The sequence below is a fragment of the Agelaius tricolor genome, unplaced genomic scaffold (assembly GCF_023055355.1).
Source record: "Agelaius tricolor isolate 1412-34295 unplaced genomic scaffold, bAgeTri1.0.p SCAF_6, whole genome shotgun sequence".
Taxonomy (NCBI): domain Eukaryota; kingdom Metazoa; phylum Chordata; class Aves; order Passeriformes; family Icteridae; genus Agelaius; species Agelaius tricolor.
This window is the reverse complement of record NW_027269266.1, coordinates 48,721,865-48,748,496: the sequence shown is the minus strand read 5'-3', so window position 1 is coordinate 48,748,496 and position 26,632 is coordinate 48,721,865. Positions and strand designations below refer to the sequence as shown.

The following is a 26,632-nucleotide window of genomic DNA, read 5'->3' as shown; positions in this document are numbered from 1 at the left end:
TATTCTATATTCTTTGTTTTTTCTTTCTTCTTTAATTTTGCTTCTACTTCTCTTTCATTTCACTTGTTACATTTGTTTTTTATTAGATAGAAAATTATGACAAAGCAACATATTTACAGACATTTTCACAAGAGTTAGAAAAATTATTGTAAATACCACCATTATAATAACTACAATTTTTTTAGTAGAAATATTATATTAGGATAAAAATAGGGAAAAATATCTGTGCTTTGAAATTCAGGAAAAAATTTAAAGTACCCAGTGTTTTTTATATATCTTCAGTGGATATTGCACTCAGAACTTGGCAAAGCATTCTCACTACCTTAGGAAATACTTCCTCACAGATTTATTTGGAGAGTTTCTGGCAGGCACATAAAAAGTAAGAGTAAAGTTCATGTCATTTACCCAAGCATTGAGTTAAAAAATACACCTTGACAAAGCTCTTACTACTTTGATACTGCATTGTCATATGTACACTGTAAGTAATGTAAAGAAAGGAGAGGAAAAAATTCCACACCTTCTTGCAAAGGTATTTTTTCTCATTCAAACATTGACATCACTTGACAGATAACAACAGGATTCAGGCTCAGTGCATTGGAAACTAAGCAGGCAAGAGAAGCGTAAGATTGATTTTCTTTCACCATGTGCTTCCAGAATATGAATAAGTACACATTATTGTAAATGCAACATACATCTGTATCTGTATTAGTTTTTTTTCTCCTTTGTGGCAGGTGGCTTGACTTTTGAAAAAGGGAGTAAAGGCAGTGTCAATTTGGCTGCAGCAGACTTGAGGCCAGAGCTGCCCATGTCCTTACAGCTGGGCTGTAGTGCCTGAAGGCAGTGCTCAAACATGGTACCTTTGGCTCTATGCCTCACTGTAAGAAAACATAAAAGAGGAGGTAATCTTTTGACTGCTGTGCTGGGCCTTTTGACTGCTGTGCTGGGCCATGGCTTTTTTTTTAGGGGTATTTTTTCGGTGAAATGAGGTGTAGCAGTGCATCTCTAACATGAGCTCAGCTAACTTAATTCCACTGAGGCTCGAGCTGCAAAGACCCCAGTGGCAAATTCAGCATGCTGTCATGTTGACAGCATATGGAACTCCTGAAAAAGTAGATTAGGATTTTCTGAAGAAATTTCTGTAAATGTAATTTTTCTGTGAGTAATAACAAAATGAGGCTTTATTCTTGGTATGATTTTGAGCCTTATCCCTTGCTTTGTTAGAAGAAAGCATTATTTTTTTGCTGTTAAAATATGTAAAAAATACACTGTTTATGTGCTTATATTTCCCATAATGATATTTTAGAACCCATGACTAATAGCTATAAGTGAAGCTACAGATGTGGAATAGTTTGGGCCAGGAAAAGATGCTTTGATGTATCTCTGATATTTTTAGATGGTAGATGCTCAGTGTATGGCTATTACCATCTATTACTATACTACTAGCACATCAGATGTAGGGTTCAAACTATAGGGTAAGAAAAAAATGCTAAAAGTGAGGATCTTTTCCCTAAAGCTCATTTAGTCTAAACAGACAATTTAAGCAGATGAACAAATGGATGAGAGATAGCAGAGTGGGAAAATTTCACCGAAGGTCGCTGTCAGTCAGTGGTACAGAACTTTTATATCTTTAATCCCACTGAAATATTCTGTACAGGCTTTGAAGAGTCAATCATTCAGGAGATCAGTAGCAATTTAAAAATATGTGTACATGTTAAATTTGTAATTTAGGAGGAGAAACATATTGCCATGGTTTTTGTTCACAGTATGGTAAACATTTTGCTGGAAAGCACTTTGCTCTTCTGCTTTGTTTTGATCACTGTTATTTTACTGTGTCACAAAGCAGGGATTTTTTAGTAACTCCAGGCAGTACCTTGATCAAAGCAGCTAAGTAGTTGTGAAGAAGTCTCAGTATCTCATGAGTCTATGTGAATGAACACTTCTTCATTCTTAAAATGCTGGCATTGAAGATAGTTATATTTCTTTCACAAGAAATGAAGTAAATAGAGAAGTTCTGTAGCTTGAGTCTGATTTCGGGCTGTTTCTTTGTAATTAGTTGATAAATTGTTTTGGAGTATCAAATAAAATGCCATCAAATAGATTTGATGCCCTAATCAAATTTTGCCAAATCCTGCATGTCGCCACAAGTACTGGACAAAAGCATAGGTAGGAATACCTGTGGCTGGGGATTTAGCTTCCTTGGAGATTTGTGAATAGGGTCACACCCAATATCCTGTCAATCTTTGCAAGGCTTTCTGTGATATTTTTAGAGGAAAATTGATGATGCATTAACTAATGAAAGGACTTTAATGAGGTCTCAAGCATTTACTGTGATAAGGCCTAATATATCTACCTAGCCAAGGAAAGTGGTATTATATTTTTACTGTTTTAACACTGTTTTCCAATCTATCTATATAATAGGAAATCCAGTAGGGCAGAAATCAAATTGCAAGGTTTTCCCCATTGCAGCAGTAGCCTCTGACAACAGTCACTGACTGCAGGTGTACATACTTCATGTGACAGCTTAGGTCTTTTTCCTACTAATGCTGATAGATGAGTGGCTAAGGAGAAAAATTATATGTTTACACTGCAATTATAGGAATTATATGGTTTACTGGCTGAGCAGCATTCTGCACTATGGTAATTATCATGATATTAAATATCTGAGTGCCATCATAGAAAGAACACAAGTCATTACTACAGTCTACATATGATAACTCTTAAACATAATTGCTGTGTTCTTCAGGTGATTGAATTATCATTCAGACCTGTGCTGACAGTACAGCCATGCCTAAAAAAAATCTGCTTAATCAAAGACTACTGCAGTTTGGGGGTTTTTTTATTAAATTATTTTCAAAACATGGAAATTCAGGGACAGATTCTGGAAAAACATGGCCTTTTTACTCAGCTTTGTTAAAGTGTGTAATATAAATTTTCTTCAAAGAATGAATACACCTATGGAACTGTAACAATGATGCAGGAACAGAAGTGATACTTGCCTTGTTATGGATGTCTTGTGAATCCACAAAACTGCATGGTCCTGATCAGCTCTGGGTGAGATCCCTGACTGTTAAGCCAACTTTTTCAGATGTTACAAAGTGGTACCAGCTGGCCTTAGGGGAAAACTGATATACCCCTAGAGAAGTTTCTGTAACCATCAGAAAGTAAATTTGAGAAATTTTATGGAAGACAGTCTCAGACATTGCATGTGGAATCATCTTTTTATGATGTATATTTGGTATGAAGGTTACTTAAGGTGTAATATCCATCAATTTTCTTTCATTTATAACTTGTGTCAGGCAGTTGTATGTAGATTCAAAAGAGCAGGATCTCTATAGCAAATTTATTTACATAAAGGTAAGATTTTTGTGATAAAAGGGTGACTTTCATACTGCATTTTTTTCTATAAACAGATTTTATGTTTTTCTAAAAGTTGCTTTTGTTTTTTTTTTTTCCATAAACTATATACAAAAATCTCAATAATTAATTTCTCAGATCTCTTGACAGCTTGCAAGGCAAACAAAACCAGCTGGTTCATAGAATCTTTGTTACATTATTTTTCTAACAATTTACTTTGTTTCTTAAAGAAAAGGAATCATTCCAGAAGTAATGGATTTACTTGAGCCATTTACTTGAGCCATGATAACCCCACTTCTGAAATTCAATTTATTGCTTCTGAATACTTCTGCATCTATGCCCAAGTAAATTTGCCATCTTTCATGCTGGTAACTTCTAAATGGATTTATTAGACAATAAATACAACATACCATTTTGATATTTAATTTAGAGCTGACTCTCATGGTTGGAATTTGTCATTTGGAAGAACCAGATCAGGCTGAGAGTTCTAGTTGTACTTAAAGCTTAATGCATATTTATTATTGAAATTTGCAATTTAAGAGGTGTTTTATAAAGAAAAGTGATATTTCTAATATATATTGCTGAATTCTGACAAAAATGAGATGTATGGTGATAATTATGGGATATCACACTCATTTCTAAGGCTCATATTTTATGTACCGAATAAAATTCTTCACAATTTATTTGGCATAAACAATAAGGGGATAGCAGTTTATGACTTCTTCAGAAGTCTTTGCAGATTTAGGAAGACTTGGCCATGTAAATTCAAATTGAAATATGTGCAGTTAGGCATAGTATACATAGTGTTTTAATGGAGTTTTGAAACAGACTTCTGAGTTAATTACACAATAGAAATGTGTTTGTCTCTGTGTTTTTGAGAGGGGATGGAATTTTTAAATTAATTCCCACAATAATAACAAAAACAAGTTAGAAATTTTAAAAAGTTGCAAAGAATCACAGAAAAGCAGACCATAGAAGAAGGCAAAAATCAGATGTGGTTGAAGAACAGATAATAAAATGCCATCCTTCTTTTCATTCAGAGCATGAATGAATATGGTCTGTCAATCAGGACTATAAATGCTTTTGAAAAACAGGAAGAATTTTACTTAACAACTATTCAAATTGTAAGTTGTCAACAGTGAGGATGAAATGTTCATACAAATAGCTGCTAAGACACTGGTGATTTGATTATTCGCAACTTACAAAGAGGATTTCTTAAATATGTGTAAATTTTTATAGATATCTATTTGAAATCTTTTACAGAACTCAGCTTAAGTGACAAGATTGAATATTAGATTCAGTGACAAGACCAAGTGACAAGATTCAATAATTCAGCATTAATGTATCTGTTGAATGGAATCCAGTTTTGCAGCTATTTTTACTGGGATCTAGAATCCAGAAAATTGTGGAAAATTTGTGTTCATTCTTTAAAGTAGAGATTTCATCATGAAAATAAGACAAAATAAAATTTTGAAGTATTATTTTGCAATATATATATATATGAATATTGGATTGCCCTTAAATGTTTGCATCCCTCAGTTTCCACATATTTTGAACAAAACCAAACATGAAAAAAAAATTGCTTCATATGACAGAGTTGTTTTTTTTTCTTCTCAAAATTAGTTGAGATCACAACTTACTTGCCATTTCATTAAATATACAAGGCTTATGTCTGTTTTATATAAAGTCTAAAATTGCCAGACAATTACTCTGGACTCATGTTTTATTGTTTACAGTCCTTGCAGATACCTATAGTGAATTTTAAAGACGTATCAAATGATTTATTAATGACCACTCAGATGTTTACCTTTCATTTTGAGCTATAATTAGGTAAATGTAGGTGGCAGCAACTGTATTTGAGAGAAACTGAAAGTCATTGAGTACAGTTGTAACATTTTTCCTCCCAAATCTGATTTGTTTCTATTTTTACTTTATGTGGATTAAATTTATATTCTGCCTGCTCCTTACTTTTTATGGTAATAAATTGTGGACAAAAGGAAATGTACTTACTATGTATTCACATATGCACATTTTTTATTCTCTTAAGGTACAATCTGCATATGGCATGTCTGTTCTTCCAGTGGCCATAGAAATATATAACCTCTCATCAATGATTTTATTTTCTTTTTCCTTTAGGGGCTGATGTTATCAATTTTGATGGCCATGTAGTGTTACCATACAGATTCAGGAACAAGAAAATGAAAACACTGAAAGATGTCATCTCTCTGAAATTTAAGACCTCTGAAAGCGAAGGTGTAATCTTCCACGGAGAAGGACAGCAAGGAGATTATATCACCTTGGAACTGAAGAAAGCCAAACTTGTTCTAAATTTAAATTTAGGTATGTTTTGATTGTTTAGTTCTGTGGTAGTTTTTTAGCTCTCCCACAAAAATTTTAGGTCTCTTTCCCACAGTAATTGGTAAGCTGCATCATTTAATCAATTTGTGGAAATTGTTGTTAATTCCCTTCCTGTATGTTGGGGGAGTGTGTGTGTGTGTTTAGTTCCATCCTGTCCCTTTTGCTCTGTGTGAGATACTCTGAAAAGATCATACAGGAAAGCAAGATCAGCAATATATTGTCATTACTGCGAGCAAAAAATGAAAAAATAGCTTGCCAGAATTATATTTGGTCTCAGCTGCAGCTTTGTGCAAGAGAAGGACACTGTTGTCACTTCTGGAGGAATAAAGGTCACGCTTAGGAACCTTGCAGAAAAAAAAAAATATCCATCTACTAAGCTACAGGCCACATGAAGTTGGAGTTCAGCAGCTTTCCTAGAGTCTGAGGAGGGCTAGGAAAGGAAAAGAAACAGATTGTTTAATCAGGCAATCTTATGATGAAATCCTGTACATATTACTCTAGTTCCAGTCCTCCCAGTAGAGGACAACAGGCTCATAAGTGACTGGATTTATAAAGTACATTTATTATGAAAAAGACCCACATTTATCTGGTTTGAGGTATTTTTCCATTCAAACAAAAGAACCTTAGAAAAAGATTTCTTGCAATTTTCCTTAGTTCTCTTATAGACACATGAAGAGTAAATTGTTCCATTTGTTATTTACATTGAATAATACTTATTTCAACTAGCATTTTCTACTGTTCTTTTTCTAACAATCAACATGAACAGATGATGTGGTAACTAAAGCATTTACCTATTTTTAAGAATTTTAATTGCCGTAGTAACCCTTTCATTTCCTGTTCCTCTATAATCTTCAGCACAAACTGTCTTTTTAAGCTACTATAACTTCCATATATGAGTTTGGTGAGGATGTTCTTAAATCATTAGGCTGATAAATGGGACTAGACCCTGTGACACACACTCAATAAACAGATCTAATGCTTTATGGTGTTATTATTCCTCTGTCTGAGAGTATTGTCTTTGCATCAGACACAGTAGAAAAGCATGCTCATCTTGCCTGGTGAGATCCAGTGACTTAGTTTCAAATAGCAGGGACTGGGGGAAGGTTGGGAAGACAGAATTGGATTTACATTTCACTTTGCTCTTTGAGTTTGAGTTTGCATTGAAAAAACTGAGGCTCCGTGACACACATGCAATTCTATTTTATTTTTTAATAAACAGAACCATTGGCCTTCAGCATAAAGGCAGGTTGCTCATTTGTAGGGAAGTAATGTCTTAAGCCATGGAAATGGGATTTGTGAGAATGTGTTTTCAACGTGCACAAACTTTAGTGTCTCAATTGCAGGCATTCTTAAGGGTAAGAAATTCTCAGCCTCAGAAATGCTTTAAGTCCTCATGTATTCAGAACATGGAAGATTGCATTGAGTTATTGAGCAGTGCAGCAATTTTTTACACTTACTGCTGAATTAGTCATTTGCTGCTTCAGTTGGGATCCATGCTATCAACCTTTGCTGGCTTAGCTATGTCAGTCAGATGGCAACGAGATGTGATCTCTGACTAGCACAGCTACACTGGCAAAACCCCCTGGATAACACAGCAGAGAATTGAAAAACTGTACTCTTGCTAGTAGTTTGACTTCCAGAATAGGAAGATTGCTTCAGGATAACATAGCAAAATAAGCTGTATTAGCAGAAGATGGTTTTTGCTGTTGTTTAGTTCAGTCTGCACTGAGCCTTTTCCCCTCTGCTTGCTGCTATAATGATACTGGTAAAGGCCACAAAGCATAGAACTCAAGAGTGAGATTTTGGCTGTTTTTGCCAAAGTGTGTTATCAGGCTCCATGTCCTCCCCAACATTCATAAATCAGTACAGTTCCATTGCAGCTTAGGATCTGTCCCAGCGGTGACAGCTTTTCCTTTCTGTGAAGTAGGAGCAAATGCAGAAAACCCTTGATGAAAACACCTTTACAACTAGAAATTGCTATTGCTTCTCTGGTTAATTTCCAAATAACTGCTGTTATGAATTTATATATATATTTAGATGGTTCAGTGATCAGATGCTTGCTGTTTTGTATTGGTGGCATCAGCTCTCCACTGGGCAGATCCCAACTTCATAGCACACTGACTTCCTACAGTTAATTGCATGTCTGGTGTGATTCAGGTGAAACATTGACAAAGAAAGAAAATGTTTGCCTAATTGTATGAGGTGAGAAATGCTATTGTTTCTGCCCTCAGGCAGCAACCAGCTTGGCTCTATTTTTGGCCACACATCTGTGACAACAGGCAGCCTCTTGGATGATCACCACTGGCACTCCATCATCATAGAGCGCCACGGGAGGAACATCAATCTCACCCTCGACAGACACATGCAGCACTTCAGAACAAATGGAGAATTTGATTATCTGGACCTGGACTATGAGGTAGACAGTGAAACTTCTTTCTTCTCATTCAAATTGCTTTCATAAAGTCCAATAAGAAAGCTAACATAATTTGTTTTCTTAATTTTTCATACATTTGTTTTGATAACTTATTCCTTTACATTTCCTAAATCTTTGTTTCCAACAGTGTTCTCTTTTAATTGTAAATTATGTTTCTCTCAATTAGTCTACCAAGTCCCATCTGGTGTAACAATCATCAGTCCTCTGTTTTAAAGTGGGAGATGTATATTATTCAGCAAGATAGGCATACATGATTTTAAAAATCTCTAAAAGCAGCTGCTCTAAACAGGAAGTATATTTTAAATAGTATGGTGCAATCTGTTGTTTCACTCAGGTGATAATTTTGCTCTTGAATCAGAAAGCCTTAATCTGAGGAGCTAGTATTTATTTTTAGCAAAGGAAGCAGGTTAGAACCTTTTTATTAATACAGAGCTTGATCTGTCCTGTCTTAGGTAGGTAGATACCTCCCTGTATTTTCACAAATATGGCATCAGTAACTTCATTTGTGAAAGAAGCAATGAGGAGTTAGGAAAGTTGTAAGAAAACTTGTTTAATCAATCAGGTATAATGCACACAAGTGCTGGTAGTAATTAAATGTGGATTTATTGTTTGATTACACTACAGCTTCAGCTATTATGAACTTGTTGAGCTCCTCTAATCTGTACATGAAGTTCAACACATTAGTTGTTGCAATCTTTGTATAATATTTTCTTACACTCTTTACTGTTTCTGATGCGAATTAATTTGGTTGACTGCAGCAGATATGTAATTTCCACCCTTTCACCTTTTTAAGATGTAAGAGTGAATATAAATGATGTCATGGAAAAAAGTTTGAATTAACTTGTGGTTTTTTTTTATTTTTACCAACTGAGTTTTTTAATTTTACCAACTTGTGGGGGTTTTTAATTTTTACTTTTGAACAAGAATATATGAAATGTTTAAAAAAAGTAATTATAATTGTAAATGTGTCTGAGTCAAATATTTGATTATATTCTGAAAAATGTTTGTGGATATATAATTTACTGGTAGCTCTAATAAGAAAATAAGAAGCAAATTTTCCTGTACCCCTATTAATTATTGAGCACTGAAGATCTGAACTGAGCTACTTAAAACTCATATAAATAGATTTTATTACAGGCTTTTAAGTGAATGAGAAAAAGGCTGAATGCCATAAGCCACGGTTGTGCAATTTGTGCACGTGTGTGTGTATATATATATATATATAATTTACATAACAAACATATTGCATATAAAAAGTGTATCCCCAGTAAGAGCTGAATTCAGTGTATTCACCTTCCCATCCTCTCTGCATAAAGAGACCTCACTGTCAGTTCTCAAAGATACATTTCATTTTCCATATACGTGGATCTCCTTGTGTTTAATTGAACTTCTTTGAGTGTGCATGTGTATGTATGTCTGTAGTTCATATAAACTCAAGAGAATTAATCTCCTTCCTTTCCTCACTGTTATCTCACTGATTTTGGAGCTAGACACCACAGACTAAATTTAAAGGTGTTGTCTTTGGGATTAAGAGGAAATAAAGCCAAAAGAATCAAAACTATTTTTCACAGACAAAGTAGTTTCTAGGTTAATCTCTTTCAGAAGAGTTAGATAAACACAAAAAAAGGAAAAAAAAATAGTTCTGATTGCATTTTTGAGATCAAAAAATAGTCTTGTAAGTTGCTCTTAACTCACTATCACATTATATGTTTTTTGCTTTTTCTTCTTTTCTTCAAAATTCTTTCTTTTTAATTTAATTGTTATATTTCATTTAATCCAAACACATGCATAAAATATTTGATAACTATTAAACTCTTACAGTTCCATTCTCCATATGAAGAGCTGTATCTTCTCTAAAGTCAAGTCATGTCAATTTACCATACCTGAGGGTGTCCCCACAAGACTTGTACACACCAAAAGCTGGTGTGTGTGGTTTATAAAGGTTTTAGATTTCAGCTGTATAGTTTTAGCTCTTTGTATATGCCAAGTGGAAGCTTCCTCTTTGGGATAAAAACTGATATCTCACATGCATTTAAAACCGAAAATGTCAGCCTAGAGCTCTGTTTTCCTTCTGTTGGTAATAACAAATGGAATGGACAATGAATAATGGTTAAAAGCTTCATTCTGCCAAATCGTAGCACTAGACTACAATTTGATATTTTTCTGAACATTTGTGAGGCAGGAAAGCAAGTTGTCATTACTATTTTCGCCATCATCTAATGGATATAATTACCTAACACTGATTGCAGGGACTAATCACATGAGACCCTTATTCTTGGCATTTGAGCTGCAAAATATTAATGAAAACATGTAACATTATACACTTCTAATCATTTCCATAAAGACCATTATGTGGCAGAGACCTGTATCATCTCTATGGAATGACAGAGATGTCACTCATTGAACATAAACACTTTTTGTTTGTAAATATTTGGGTTTCTAAGTTTTTAGCACTATGGATTATGGATAACCCAGAATCAATTAGCCAGGGTAATGAAGTTCAGCTGTAAGACAAAAACCAATTCCTATTTGAGTTTGATGACTGACTACTTGCAGGGGTTGTCTTGATCTTCTCTAAGGAGATAATTTGACCAGATAAATCAAGGGGAAACTCCCTCATTTACTATAACTACATGACAAAAGCATGTTCTTGGTACTGAAAGGTCCTTCTGTCTACCAGGGGATTGCATCTTTAACTGTGTGATTCTGTAAATTCTTCTGGGTGAAGTAGACATATAAGCATTACAGAAGAATTACATGCCGCATTGGAGCCCAACACTGCTGTGCTGTAGTCTGAGCTCTGGCACACAGAGCTGAGTGAATGATTTGAATCAGATTATCTAGCTAATTTGATGTCTACTTTTTTAGAAAAATACTGTGATGGAAATTTGTCCCAATGTCCTTGTTTGAAATGCTTATTTTCCAGTATCAATCAGAACTGTTCACATGTGATGTGTGTCTGTTCACTGCTTGGACAATTGGAATAATATTTGGGTTTGGCTACCATAAATAATTAAAATTAATTACAATTCTTTTTTCTGCTTTTGCAGTATTTATTTTGATACACCCTTTTTCTGTAAAGAGTGCTGCCAGCTCTCTACTTTGCCATGGTTTAGTGTTCAAAGAAAGCAATGTGTACAAAAAAATTCTTTAAAAGTCTTTGCCTTCCAGTAACTATCTACCATTTTTCTGTTTCATTTAAAGATAACCTTTGGAGGCATGCCTTTTTCTGGCAAGCCAAGTTCTAACAGTAGGAAAAATTTCAAAGGCTGCATGGAGAGCATCAACTACAATGGCAATAATATCACTGACCTTGCCAGGAGGAAGAAATTGGAACCTTCAAATGTGGTAAGATCATAATTTCATGGTCATCTACCCTTCTGCTTCTCCTTCTAAAGACAACTAGAATGTTTTTGGGGTTGTATAGCTGATATTCTTGTGATAAACTGCAATAATATAAAACATAAAGCAAATTTTACCAGAAATCCAAAGATCTTATTGTATGTACATTTGTGACTTAAAAAAAAAAATCATCATGTATGAACATTTTATTTCTGGGGTCTTCTTTCATCTTTCAAAAATTAACCTTTAGTGTAAGTCAGATAGTTTTGTTGTTGTTTTTTTAAAGAAAACCAACTCAAGCAGTAAGTGCTTTTTCCCTTTCTTCCCAAATTATAGTAGTCGAAAACCAGTGCAGACAAGATTTATTGTTAAATGAATTGCAGCTTTCTTGTGGCTTTTAAATCCTGGTAATATTCTATCCCTGCTGAGCTAGTTGGATTGCTTTAGTGGAAAAGTCTTTGGATGAGAATGCTTCTACAGTCTTTTCTGATCCAACTGAAAAACCTCAAGATATTAGACTTGGAAATCATTATTTGCTTATTAACATTACAGCAGTTATTAGCATTTTACTCTATTTTTGCTGCAGCTTAAGTGTTCATAGCTGCTTTCATGTGCAGACTTGTGGCTTTATGGGCAGGGTGATTAAGAAAGAATCTACTTTAATTTCTCTGGTTTTTAAGTTCTAAGTGTTTCTGAAAATGCTTGCTGGCATATAAAGGCATGTAGGTAAGAAATAAATGTATTAGTGCCATGAGTTTGAAATGGTTTGAATAACTTTTCAAGACTTTCTTCTGTACAAGCTTACACACTTCACAAATTCCTGCTAACAGTATGGAGGTTTACACAATTTCATTATCCTTTATGTAATAAATTGTTAAGATATGCATATGCAGTGATGATGCCGTACAAAGGATTGATTATCCCTGGATAGTAAAACTGAAGCTTCATGTCATTGTATGACTAAATGGTCAAGGAAATCCAAAGGATAATCATGAGTGCGTGATGTTTGCCTGTCCAAACTCAGTAATACAGCCTGGCATCTACAACCTTTTCTACACATAAATTTCATCAGTATTGTCAAAGGCAAAGAATAAAATATATATTCCTTCCATTAAGATTCCAGTTTTAAAATTTTTTCAACCCAATCTAATGAACTCCTAAAACCTTAACCTTTTTTTATTTTTTTTTTCATAATTACAAGAGATTTCCTTTCTGCAGGGCATTTTCATCTTTAATGTAAGCATGATTTTGAAAGATTAATGCCTGAATTTAAAAAAAATCTTTGTGCAGGAGCAATCTTACCATTTTGCTCAATCAAGTCCATTGCAAACTAGTAGGACATATTCTTAAAGCCTCTTTCTGAACAAAAATGTTGCTTAAGAAGTTCCTATAGTGCAAATCCTGTCCTTTAAAGTCTGAGCATCTCAAAAGTGTGGCATAGCTAGCAGACATGTACAGTCTCTGAAAAATCATATTTTGGATTTTTTCTCTCTTTGGTTCTTTACTTTTAAAATTCTGTTACCCATAACATGAAAATAAAATCCACACAAGCAGCTCTGGCAGTATTAGTGCCACATCAAGAGGTGATCTGCCAATTTAATTTGATGCTTCTGTTGATTTCCCATTCTGAGAATGACTAGAAAAATAGAAGTGACCTTTGTTTTCAGTAGAAATACTTAAATTGCTTCAGCTCTCAAAGGCAAAATCAATTTTACTCTAACTAAATCAACAATATGGATTTTTATGTTTTTTACAAAACATTTTTCTCCTAGTTTTTAGCCTGAAATAGAGAAATAGACTTTCTTGAACCTATTATTGCTATTAAGCATGTTTGTGATGATGGCACTCCAACAGGGATCCGAGCAATCCAACAGGGATCAAAGCTCCATTGTAGGAGATTCTGTACAAGCACATAACAGGAGACACACCTTCCCCTTAAAAGGCATGACACACACAATATAATGTGGCTGAATAAAAGCAAAGTAATCAGTCTGGTTGTGAGAAGTATTACAAAGAAAGGATAAATTCAGAGAAAAGAAGGATTTTAAAGGGGTGTGAAACGAAAATAATATTCCTAGATGAAAGCAGCTGAATTTCAGAAGTCACACATTGAAAGGGACTTGACAAATTGATTATAAAAAATGAGAAGGCCCAGAAAATCAGAGATTATAAGAAGATGATGATCTTAATTTTTCTCTGAACAAAATTAATGTTTAAAAAAATTATGTCTCGTATACATACATGTTATGAACAAAAAAGCACCATCAAGCACCTTTTGCTTTGTTGAAGAGTAAGGATAAAAAGACAAATTAAAACTATTTTAAATTTAAATAAAGTTCAATGATGACTTTAGTAACATGTTTGATTTAGATTCAGAAGGTAAAGGGGAAAAATTATTTTGATTCTTTTGTGAAATGTAAAATGGCTTTAGTGTACAGTGTATTGCCCATACTATATGATCCATCCTGATTTAACAGACAATATAGTCTTAATAAACTTATTATCTGTCTTTTGGGAGTTTCCTCTTCAGCCAATAGGTCTTTTAATTTGGAAAGGTATTTACTGTAGTATTTTACACAAGGGATTATGTTTGAATGTGGATAGGCAAAATTGATTCATAAGTAAACATGAATCTAATTTGCCATATAGATGAAAGATCATGGTGCACAGGTCAAGCTACACAAATTGTTTTACCTTTTCCCTGCCAATGTAGATGAAAAAGTCTCTAATAAGACCAAGAGTTTCAATATGAATGCACAGTATATATTTGACTTCCAGATGTCATTGCCCAGAAAACTATTCAGCAAGTCACTCTGAATTTACAGAAAATGATCTCATTCTCTTTGAAAAATGAAGAGGCTATTACAGAGACAAGCTGCAGATTAACTCAAAACCTTGACCTAGAACTAGTGAGCAATCTATATAAGATGGGCTGTACTTAAAAGAGGAGTCATCTTGTGAACTACAGTCATAGAAGGGATCAATAATCCAGTTCATATTAATCTAAATAGCTCAGTAGGGAAAATGCTAACTAGCAGGGAAATTAGAATTATGTGTTACTTTCTCAGGAAATGTTTAATGCAGCTAGGCTTTTCATGGGGAATGCATTCACTGATGTGAAAAAGGATTTGAATGCATTCTGTGCCATTAACATTAATAGGTGTTATGCATGCAAGTATCCAAAACATCAGGATGACAGGAGAGTGTCAATTGGATATAAAAGCCTTCTTGTAATGAGGAAATTGTTAGTTCCTCTTGGTTACAAGGCAGCAAAAGGAACTCTTAAAAAGTCTAACAGAATGCTCTCTGAGCACTTCTTAATTGAGATCTGTGACTGAACCATGAGATGTCTCTCAAAAAGTGATGTTCTGCGTTTATGCAGGACTGCCTTAACTCTGTAAGAGAAGTTGTGTCTATGCACAATTACGCTGGGAATGACAGCCAAGGCTTACAGAGAGTATTTCAGACACTTTACACCTTTTTTTTACTGTATGTAAAATTTGTGGTTTAAGCAAAAGTATTCTGTAGCAAACTTGGAAATGTTTTGATTAAAACTACTCAAACAAATGAGTTAACTATTTTGATTTCATGTCTCGCTAGTTATAAGTGTAAAATTAAAAATCTCCAGGAAACTTTTAAACCTCACCGCCCCAAAGAAAACAAAACAAAACAAAAAGCAAAGCAAAACCACAAAAAAAATCCCAGAATTGATAAGCAGCTTAGCAGAGAAATCTTTACTCATAAAGTAGCTGTAATTTCTCTTATCACATAGTTATCTAAAAGTTATCTTTAGTTGTGTCAGCTAGTTTTTTCCTAGTTCCTTGGAATTGCTTTTTTTTTTAATCCATGGAACTTGGGCACAGGAAAAGAACGTGACTTGTAATGCTGAGATTTTATCATAAAATTTAAGAACAAATCTAGGAGATCACTTTAAATGAATCTCTAATTCCAGATTACTGGAAATATCAATGTTTCCTTAATTGATCATGGAGGCTGCCAACTTGATAGTATAGTTACTACTAATTCTACAGGCCTTTAGAGGTAGACTCTGTACTATTTCTGCTGTTCTGCAGAAAAAAAAGAAGTTTCTATGCAAAATAATTAAAGTATTTACCCTAGTTGTCAAGAAAATATTATTTTTATTCATTTGGGTTTTTTTACATGGAAATCCATTATAGGAAGCTGAGTCTGCCAGACCAGTTGTATCTTGCTATTATACAAATAAGCTGTTCTCTGATGTGATGTTCTTTTGAAAAGTGATGGGTTTGGACATTGGAAAATGAGTGCTAAAACTTGTTTTTTGATGTCATCCGTCATCTCCAATTGAATGTAATTACTTCTTAAAAAAAATTACTGAGGTCTTTCCTACCACACATTTTCAGACACAAAATTCCTATCTTGCTTCTAAATTCTCTCCTCAAGATGAACTGTCAGATGCGTATATACACTATGAATACAGAAATGTGACATAAAAGTCTAGATCAGGAAGTCAGTAATATGGAATTTAAAAATAATTATGCAAAAGTGATGGTAACTGACTTCTACTGGGATTCTGAACACTGCTTAGGTAGACCACATCTCTAAATATCTATGTACCTCCAAAAATGTTGTTCAAGTCTTTTTTTTTTTTTTTTTAATGTAAAAAAATATATCAGAAAAATTTCTATCTTGATTGTGGTAATAATTTCTGTACTGGATCAGATAAAATTATTTCTTCCCAAAGAGAACAAAAATTGCCACATAATTTCCACCTGCAACAGTACCTGAGAAAGCCAGCCTAACCATAGGACAGGATCCACTTTGCGACATATTATAGGAATTCTTCAGCAGAGGAAGTTTTCCTGTTATATTTGCATTCATGCAGTAATAAATTAATTCTGGACAGAGATTATTACAAACTATGATTTTTAAGGAAAAAAAAAAAGGTAATACCCTACAAATATTTCCAAAATGTAATATCCTACCAATTTGGTCTTTTGTTGTGAGAAATTACATGAGAACTAAAGAGAAAAATTCGTGTCTCTAATTCTGGACTTGTTTACAGATACATTTTAAAGCCTTGTAGATCAACAGTTGACTGGATCTTTTTTCAATTTCCTGAAGAAGAATATTTTACAGAGTAGAAACTGCAGTTTCCTTTACAGTGAAAGTTATTTACTATCCCAAAATATTGGTGTTGTTCATGATCAGCTACTCCAAATCCTTCTGCTTCATGAATTGAAATATTAGCATATGTAGTATCATGTAGTTGAAAACATAACAGGGAGGCTGACTGCTCAAGTATTATACATCATCATTTTGGAACATCATGTATTGTATTGATAGACACACTGATATCAGGGTATTTGGAAATCTGCACTCATTTTTTTATGCTGTTCAGTTATAGGTTTCTATGGGGACCACAGACAAGCCCAAGTTTATCTGTGATTAATTTCTTTATATTTTAACTAGAAATAATAATGCTTTCATCTAAGCTTGAGAGACTACAACTCTTCAGGGCCAACTGCCTGTTATTTTGTGTACATACAGTACAGTACAAAATATAATGGGGCCACTGCTAAAAATAAACCCAGAAAAATCAGCAACTATTATAGTAGCAACAATAAAGATAACATTAATAGCGCATCTTTAGATTCAAAGTGCATTGATCACAGTGGTCTCTAGGTTGAATGAAATCTAAATACTTTTCTAGAGATAGCTATGAATTTAGTGGAATCTTACCATTTTGCTTTTTCTTTTTTTTTTCTTTTTTGTGTTTTACTTAGGGAAATTTAAGTTTTTCTTGTGTGGAGCCACACACAGTGCCTGTCTTTTTCAATGCCACCAGTTATCTTGAGGTTCCTGGTCGTCCAAGCCAAGATCTGTTTTCAGTCAGTTTACTCTTCCGGACCTGGAACCCAAATGGACTTCTTCTCTTCAGCCACTTCTCAGATGACCTGGGGAATGTTGAGATTGACATAAATGAGGGCAAAGTCAGTGTTCATATCAACGTCTCCCAAGTGAAGAAGAACCGGATAGACATCTCATCAGGTAAGTGTGTTTAGTGTTTTTTTAAATTTGATATGATTTTGGTTTGTGTTGTTTAAAATCATTATGTACCTAAAGACTGGAACAATTTTTTTTACAAAATTTAAAATTTATATTGCAACTATATTAAATCCTTTACTGCTTCATTGAGTAAGAGGTGCAAGAATGTTGAAATAGTTGTTGGATCAAAAAAAAAAAAATGAATGATCTTATTTTGTCAAATCACCCCTTATTTATAAGGCAGCATTTCTTCTTTTTTCTTCCTTCCTTCTGTCTTGAAGTTCTCTCTGTGAAAATATTTGGTTTCAAAATGGGTGTGTACTCCCTTTCCAGGTGTAGTCTAATAATTAGACCATTCCTAATATTTTCCAATAACTAGGGAATCTCATTAAAAAAAAAAATCCATTCATACCATAATTATTTGTACGCATTTTTTAGATCTGCATAGCTGTCCTGGAAAAACTTAGATTTATTTCAATGCTTCATTGTTGTTTTGTTACGACAGGCATTTCAGTGCCTGTAAATTAATTGTGTGTGTGAACATAGAAAGGAAAAAAAGACATCTGCCAGGTAAGGCTGCAGAAAGAATGCTGTTGTTGTACAGTAAATATCACAGCAAACTTCTTTTTCCCTTCTTCTGCAGGGAATTAACAAATGTCATGATATAAACCTACTGGGTTTTCCAGAAGTCAAAATGGTCTGTCTTTGGCACAAAGATTTCTGACCGTTGTGGTCCTATTGATAAAAGGTGCACAGTTTTTTTCATTGGCTACTTTTAACAGCTAGGAGAATTTCACATAGTCAAGCGTGCAGCCTTCTGCACGTGTAGGGTATGAATAAATCTATAGGGTATTAATAGACTCTACTGGGAGGAATGCAGCCTGGCTATCACAAAACATTAGACTAACTAAAACCACAGCCTCAATGCAAATCTGTTTTGGGTTTCATATCTGCTGTATTTATTCCTGTCACCTGTAATAGCATATTTTTCCAGAAGCACATTAAAGTCTCTTGGTGTTTCCTCTATATGCTTCTCATAATTTGCAAACTTGCTTACATTAGCGGATTTAATGTCAGTTTTCAAGATGACATGGAGACATCAGTACTTCATTCTGGGTCACAGTGTAATTCTGGTTATAGAAACAGTAGTTGTACTGACTGGTAGGACTCATGTGAGAGAGCTGTAAGTAGATGTGCAGGTGGCAGATTCTTGTTCCTTCACAGCTCTGCAAGTTAAGGTGCTTATATGGAACAGAGTTCTGGTTTGTCTGGTTTAATTGTCACAATTTCCCTTGAATACCCTAAAGTTATATGCACAGACTCAGGATGCTCTAACTTAGCAGGTACAGATTTCAGATAAACAGGAGAGTCTAGAGTCCAAATTTTTCAAATATAGTTGAATTGCCACTTTTCTTTTTGGTGGCTGGGCACTGTAATCTCCTTACCTAACTACTGCTTTATGAAGTGCTTCTTGATGACTAGGAGGGATCAGAGGGTAAAAGAAAAAGGTTTTCTTGTTGACTTGACAGAACTTTCATGCCTAATTCATGTGAGCATTTTGTTTAAGGAGAGAAAGGCAGCTACAACTTTCTATATTTTGATGACAATTTGCAAAAGTAAAAATGAAATAATAATGCATAGAAGTGTGGTGAATGAAGAGATACAATACTCTAAAATGACCAAATAAAAAGCTGGAATGCAAAACATTTAACTTCTGTGTGAATACAGAAGTTAATACAGTGATCATGAGAAGTTACATAATATGCTGTCGGAAAACATTTTGATAATAGTAGGTGATTCATTGAAATCATGAAGCAAACATTGCTTTGCATTTAAAATCAGAGAAATGGAGAGCTGCCATCAGGCAGCCTGTTCTTAGCAATTTTTTTTTGTCTCCCTCCCTTCCCTGCTGTCTGTTCAGTTTTTGTCAGAGATCATTTTTCCATGGTGTTAGCAGATCCCAGCTAGAGTCTCATTTCATGTTATCCTTTGGTCTTCAAAAAGGCACTAATTGTTCCTTCATTTATTTAGCTGCATGTCCTACCTGCTGGAGATTTCACTGTATTCAAGCCTTCATTAAATTCTCTGTCTCTTGATCAATTCTATTAATCTTGATTGGCAGGATAAGTAATCCCACTGCTTTATTCTTGGAAGATGTAAAAGAAAAATAATGTTGGTATAATTATTAAAATGGTCTTGTGTGTCTGAAGCTTCTTCTCTCATTGTTTGTGGTTCAAACTTATCTTTAGTATGAGACATTCCTGCTGTGTGTCATGCTTTAGTTACCTCTCTCATTCTGTTGTTACTGGTTTTTTTAAAGAAACCACAGTTTATAGTTGCATCAGAAGTTTCTAGAAAAATTTCTATAGATCACTTCTGGTTTTGGCAAAATTTTATTTTCTTCTTTGGTTAGGTTAGGTACCGTTTACCTTGCTGCTCCTTTCATGCCTTCAGTCACTTTCAAGCCATAACCTCAACTCTACACATCTGATAATTAAATCTATTCATATTATGAACATTTCATATTTATTTTACATGGGCTGAAAACAATTGGGGATGGTTGTATATATTGTAGTATAAAGTATGTACAATTTTTATGTTATAGCTAAAAAGCAACTGACTTTTGTGTTGACCTGGCAAACCAGAATTGGCCTGTCTGTAAGTTTTTTAAGAGTGATGGAATGATTAGTCCATGACCTGTCCGGGGCTTCAGAGAGGTAAATGCTAGAAGCAATAAAGAGCTGGTAAAAAAAATAATAAATGTTTTACTGTGTTAGTAAAGTGTACTCTGATGCCCATAACAAAATGCTGAGTGTAACAGAGTCTTTAACATTAATATGCACATGAACTTTCAGTTTCTATTACATACGAGAAGGACAAAGATGATTAATCCTTGTAGTTAGACTTACTGCCTGATTTTCTTCCTGAGCAAATTATTTTCTTTTTTTCATCATCTTGCAAATTGTACTTTCAAAACAGGTTTCTAAACAGTAAAAAATGCATGCCTTGCCCAGAATTCTGTTAAGCATCCAGTAAGCACTGCTTAGCTGTGAACAGACTAGCAAAACTCTTGTGTAAAGTCAATAACTTTGATTTTGCTTTTTTATTACATTAATCTCATTAAAATGCTACCACCATTTGATTGATGAGAGTTATATTAATAAACTTGCTGTTAGTAAGAGGAAAATCAGGGCCACTGAGAGCTGAAATAAAGATTTAATTCAAAGAAATAAGCTACTGACTGTGCAGAATTACACAGGTGAAATACTTAAAGCTTGTGTATAAATCAAGAGTTAAACACCCTATTGACTTTTTCTCTGCAAAGTAAACTTTGATTAATATCTTTACAATTGTGTATGCCCCAGCATGTGGATTAATAATAGGAAAGAATCTCAGAAAACAGTCAAGAGATTTATCTTTACTGCTCTGTATAGTTTTGGACTAAATTCTTGGTTTTGTCATTATGAGATTCGGGCAAACTTTCTAGGATTGATGGAAGTAATGCTAGGCTGACAAGATGGAAGAAGATGTGATCTTATTTTCGGAACATTTTTAAAGCAGATTTCCATTGTAGTTTTGCATATTAAAGGATTCTGATATTCTGCTGCAGTTTAAAAGTAATTCAGTTTGAATACATACTAAGAGCCTCCTCAGTATTTGTAATCTTGCAATTAGAATAAGTTGTTGATGAAGTTGTTTTTATTTATAAGCTTCAACAAGCTAATGTCTCTTTCTTGAGTACAGAAAAATATGCAACTGGAAAATGTCATACTCTCAAGTGTCTCTTGGCTATAAAAACTTCTAATGGAACTTTCCCAAAGCCATATGCAAATGCAGTTCAGTGCAGGGTTAAGCCACAGCCTGTGTCCCAGTTACCTCCTTTTCTTCCACTTAGTTTTATCTACCTGCTTCAGCAACTTAACCAAATTCCTTCCTAATGAAGCCAAAGTTTTCTGAAGCTTTCAACCTGGGAAAAAATGGGTAACATTAAAAAACACAGAGAGTATTACTTTGCTCAAAGAAACAATTGTAACCTTCAAAACAACACTCCAGAGGCATCATCTAATAGCTTTACAATGCGTTTTTAAAGCAAACCTCAAATCCCTGTTTCAATATAGAATAGAATGTTCTCTGCCTCTTGAGAAAAGGCTGGGTTTTCATGATGGCAGATTCTAAAATAATCTCTTGATTTATCCTCTGTTTATTTTCTCACCCATCTTTTCATAGGCAGTTTTGACCTTTCATATGTAAGCATTCTCTGCTCTACTTAAATATTAGATGGTCTATGAAGATCCCTTGGACTTTACCCTACATTACAGATAAGTCATTGCAAAAAGGACATAATCTCCTTCAGTCCATAAGAAACAGAGAAATTTTCAGTATCCAAAATTTCCTGCCTTTCACTTGAATTCATCTGCTTGAAGCTTCTTTTTTCCTCTTCCAACTCTATTAGTTAACATCTTATATTAGCTGCTGCTCAAGACTTCTGTTCTTCCTGTCAAGCATAAACTTATTAAAACTTGGGATATGAATATCTTTTTGTCATATTTATCTGTATTAAATAAATCAGCCTTCTCCCTGTGGAATCCCTGGGAAGCTTTCCACCCTTCTGTCTTTCTGCTAGGTCTCAAGTCATCTGAATTGTAGTTCATTTATATTTTAGACCTTGGGTTAAGATAGCATCCTTCAGGTAATAAAATATCTCTCTCTGACAGATCTAAAGTAGTACTCTTCCACTGACAATTCCCTGGGGCACTTTATGTGGGAATCAAGAAATATTTTCGCCTTGGTGGTTAAATGAAGGCTTAAATAGGGAATGTGTATACACAGAGCACAAGTGCACTTCTGGTGGGAAGATAAAATTTCCCACCAGGTCTTTCTCACATTACTGGTAGTAGATTATACAGTGAATGTTATTAAGTGGAGGCAGATACCCCTGAGGAACTTGTCAGCATGATCAAGATGAGAGACAGAAATTCTGTCCATGAAAGACAGAATGATGACTTAGCATCAGACAAGTCTGAATATTAGAAACTTAGATAGCCAGGTTTGTCCCTCTGTTTCTCTCTGTATATTTTTGGCTACTGACCTTAAGCAGTGGATGCAGCTACATGAATAGGCATTTGTGAGTTTGAATTTCACAGAACTGACACACAGAAATACTTGTAGTAGTTATAGTTATTTTTCCCTGTAGACTGGTTTAGCATCTCCATATAGTAGACTCAAACCAATCAGATCAAGAAATAGAGTTCCTGGCTTTCTTTGTCTAAGAAAACATGAGTTTATTTCAGGAGTTTGTGAATTCTGCTTCATCAGTCACTGATTTTCAATGGAGAGTTGCCTAAAAAAGTACAAGGTATGCATACTAAAGCATAGATGGTACCTTTTTCAGATATTTCCTTGAGAGCAATGGAATTCTCTATTGGTTGCACTGACATTTTGCAAGGATGGAAGAACCCAAGAATCAATAAACCAGGGTGTTGTCCTTGATAAGCTTTCTCAATTTATACAGGAGCCTCAAGTCCAGTTTACTTGCTTTGGTCTCATTTCCTCTGGGCTGTTGAACAGTTAGATGGCACCTTGCTGATCACTATTTTAGCATGAAAGATGAGATAAGGCTTTTTGCAACTATTATTTGAACAACCACTGTGTTGCACTGAATTTCTTTCAGGACAAAACTCCTGAAATAGTCAGTGGTTAAATGCTAATCCTATCTTGCTGCTAGAAGGAGAGTAATTTATGTGAGAATATCTGAACTGAACTAACTGGAAACATACCCTTCTAATTCTTTTTCAATTCAATAAGTTTGATAGGAAGCAGGCTCAATTTTTGTTGCTTTCCGTGTTGCCTTTTCTTACTACACCTGCCTCAGCTACAGATAGTCTTGTTCTAGTCAAGTCTGTGAAGATTTTAGCTTTGACTTTGATGAATGGAAGATAAGCCCCTTAGCTCTGAATGCTACAGAGGTGTCCAATATTTTGCAGTTGCCTTAAGAACATAGATTTTTACTTTGATGTATTCTCTGTTTGCATATTTTTGTTGAATGCAAAAGAGCATGAAAAGACTTGTCTCTAAAGATTGGTTTATCAAGCTAAGGATGCTTATTTAAAACCAGCATTATGTCTTGGATCAGAAAGATAGGGTTGTTGGAACAGACATTATAAAATATACTTAAGTTTACATTTTAAACTCTTCCAGGATTTACATGTACTGATTGAAGTGAATTGAAGTGAATATGTGGGAGGTTTTTTTTTCATTTTTACTTTCCTTTTTGATTTTAATAATGAAATAAGTAAAAGGATACAATAGAGAGTAGAGCTATAGTTATATTTGTTGTGTTTATGCACAACCCAACAACAGTATTCCCAGGACACCACAACATATTAATATAATATAAAGGGATATTAAAGGGATGTTTTATAATATCAGAAAGACTGCATATCCTAAATATTGTATTCTTTCTCCCAATATGCTAGTTTGCCATCTCTGCCTCTTCTTCCATACAGATGGTTCTTGGAGAAAGCCCATTTCCATGATTCCCACACCTATATTGTGTGGGGGGATATAATGTAAGAAAATAAAGATAGTGCAGAAGGTGATGTCACCCATGAGGAGTTGCAGCTGCACTAATTATCAAAGATTAGGAACAGGCCTGCCCTTAACAGGCCACAGCTCTGTCTAATAAGGATGAATGATATAAAAGAGTGGGTTAGCTGGGTGAGGAGAGAGTTGAAGTTTGTTGGCTGTGCTGTGAGGAAGAAGGAGTGCTGCAAGGAGCTGCCTGTGAGACATCACCAAGAAGGTATGGAGCTTTTGCAATAAGATGGCAACATGTTGACCAACGTTTGTCATAGATGGCAACCACACAATAAGGTTAGCCAGGTCTTTCAGCAATGACACAAATATCTTCCAGCACAATTTAAACTTCATAATTGTGAAAAAACATGGATTGCTGTTAATAACAGGGTGTAGGGCTTCCTGTAAACTTTTCTGTAGGTGTTAGTATTACTGGAGAAATGTGATTGGACTCTGTGCTGTCTTAGCTCTTTAGTTTACCTTGTATCAGATTTAATTTCTACTGCAAACGAGTGAGAAAAAGTACAGAATCTATTTGAAGTGTGTTTTTCACCTTTGCTTCTATTTGAGAGAGAAGTAGTTGACTAAGCACATCTTGTGATAACCCAGCATACGATTAACCATTTCTAATGACTCCAAGAGGTATTGCTGCTGCCTATTTGGTTTGGCAGTTATGGTGTTCTGTAAATGGCTGTGAGTAAGTGGAATTGGCAGAAGGTAAAAGGAATGCAGTCACTTTTTAATTGATAGTAGAAGTTATAGTCACTGTACATATGCACCATTGGACATATAGCCATGTGTCAGAGAGTTTACTCAGCTAATTTGCCAACTACAATGAGCAGGAAGTTCACAGACCATTATTTGGTAAAAAAAGTAAAACCATTTGAATGGATTCAGGAGACCCAGGGTGCTCCTTGTTTCATCTCAAGGTCCTGTTGCTATAACTGTCCCCACTGGACACAGACTGCATCATTTCTAGGATATCATCTTCCTACAGGATCAATAGTTTCTCCACAATCAGCACTGAGATCCAGGAATAGTTCAGTAGTTAGACTGTTCTGGAGTCCATTACAACAGACAGTATGGAGAAAATAGTTCTTACTCTGCCAGCCTGGCTTGCCCTCCAACACATCTCTGCAAGAGTTTCCCCTCTTACAGATTCTTATGTCCCTTCCTTCCACCTCTACTGCCCCTCCTCCACACCACAAATTCCAGGTGTAATTGCTTAAAAAGTGCAAACCATCAGAGGCTATGAGGTAGCCTTATTATTATTCACCACTTTATGAAGAGATGCCCATTTTTAGAGTCATAATATTCCCAAGGTGTCTGTGACCCAAAGAAGGACACGCAGGGTCTCGGGGAGAGCCAAACTGTTGTGACAAGTCTGCTGTAGCTGTGGCCATGTAATGCTAATGACATGACAGGCAGGAGCTGTCCGTATTGCACAGGGCTTACACAGTGTGGGCATCTGGATCAACAGGGTGAAGCCCCAGGGCAAGGATCCTGGTCCAGAGACACCTCCACATGCTGTATAGTGGGGTCAGAAACAGATCATTCCTTGGGCCTGGCTAGGAAGATGGTAGAGACACATCCTGCCCCATTTCAGAAGCCGGAAACTACAGCAGAGAGGGTAAATAGGAGGTGGCTTACAGATGTAGAAACAGAGGGGAAGTTCTCAGATTTGTAAAAATGGTCTGCCATCGTCACCTCATTTACTCAAAGTTTGTTGTTTTAGAAAAATCTTTGGTGGGCATAAAACCTTGCTGATGGAGAAAAGCAATTGTTATGGTTTAAAAAAAAAAAAAGAGGGGAGTAGAACAAATACTGGAAACTCAGTCTTGCGTTAGAACACAGGATATATTCAGTTTCTGTAAACTTAGAAAAATATTTACAGACAGATTGGGAGATCAAAGGTCTTGAACATATACTATATAACATTGTTTCAAAAAAATAGTTCAGAATCTTCAAGCAGTGTGTACAACACTGTGGTGTGAAGCTATCAACTATGTAAATTAAACCAGCCAGTGCCCTTTTCCCCTTTTCGTCTTACCCAAATGCAAGGGAAAGAAAGGAGAATTTTCTTTACTTTTAAAGTCAGCATTTGCAGCACTTGCACTTTGAGTAAAACCAGGAATAATAGTCTTTCTAGAGCAAATGTCCTTGCAAGTAATTTGAGATTTTTGAATTTTTTTAATTTTTAATTTTATTTATCACTAATCCTCAACTAGGTGTTCCACAACATCTCTAGCTTATTACTTAGAAGAAAATAATTAAAATTCATTGTAATATTAAACACAATTCCTTTTCAGGGGGAAACATGACCTAATTACAGGCACGGAACTTTAATTTATGTGCTGGGAACTGACACTCAATATCTTCTTTTTCATTGCTATTCAGGAACCTGGAAAATAGATTATTATCTGTGACAGGTTTCTGGCAGTCCCTCTTGGTTTGACAGTGTTATTTTAGAGAGAAGAGAAAGTCACTTTTGTATATAATGAAAGGAAAAGTTGTCAAGCATTCATACATATTTTATGCTGC

At 34.9% G+C, this 26,632-nt stretch overlaps 1 protein-coding gene across 1 annotated transcript in view; it reads left to right on the top strand.

Moving 5' to 3' along the window:
* Positions 1-26,632, top strand: part of CNTNAP2 (contactin associated protein 2) — a 1,031,572-nt gene that overhangs the window by 479,918 nt on the left and 525,022 nt on the right. Inside the window, exons 5-8 of the mRNA XM_071429755.1 lie at positions 5,491-5,694; positions 7,944-8,128; positions 11,351-11,494; positions 17,254-17,518. Of these exons, the coding sequence (XP_071285856.1) occupies positions 5,491-5,694; positions 7,944-8,128; positions 11,351-11,494; positions 17,254-17,518 (798 nt within the window). The remainder of the gene's footprint in view (positions 1-5,490; positions 5,695-7,943; positions 8,129-11,350; positions 11,495-17,253; positions 17,519-26,632) is intronic.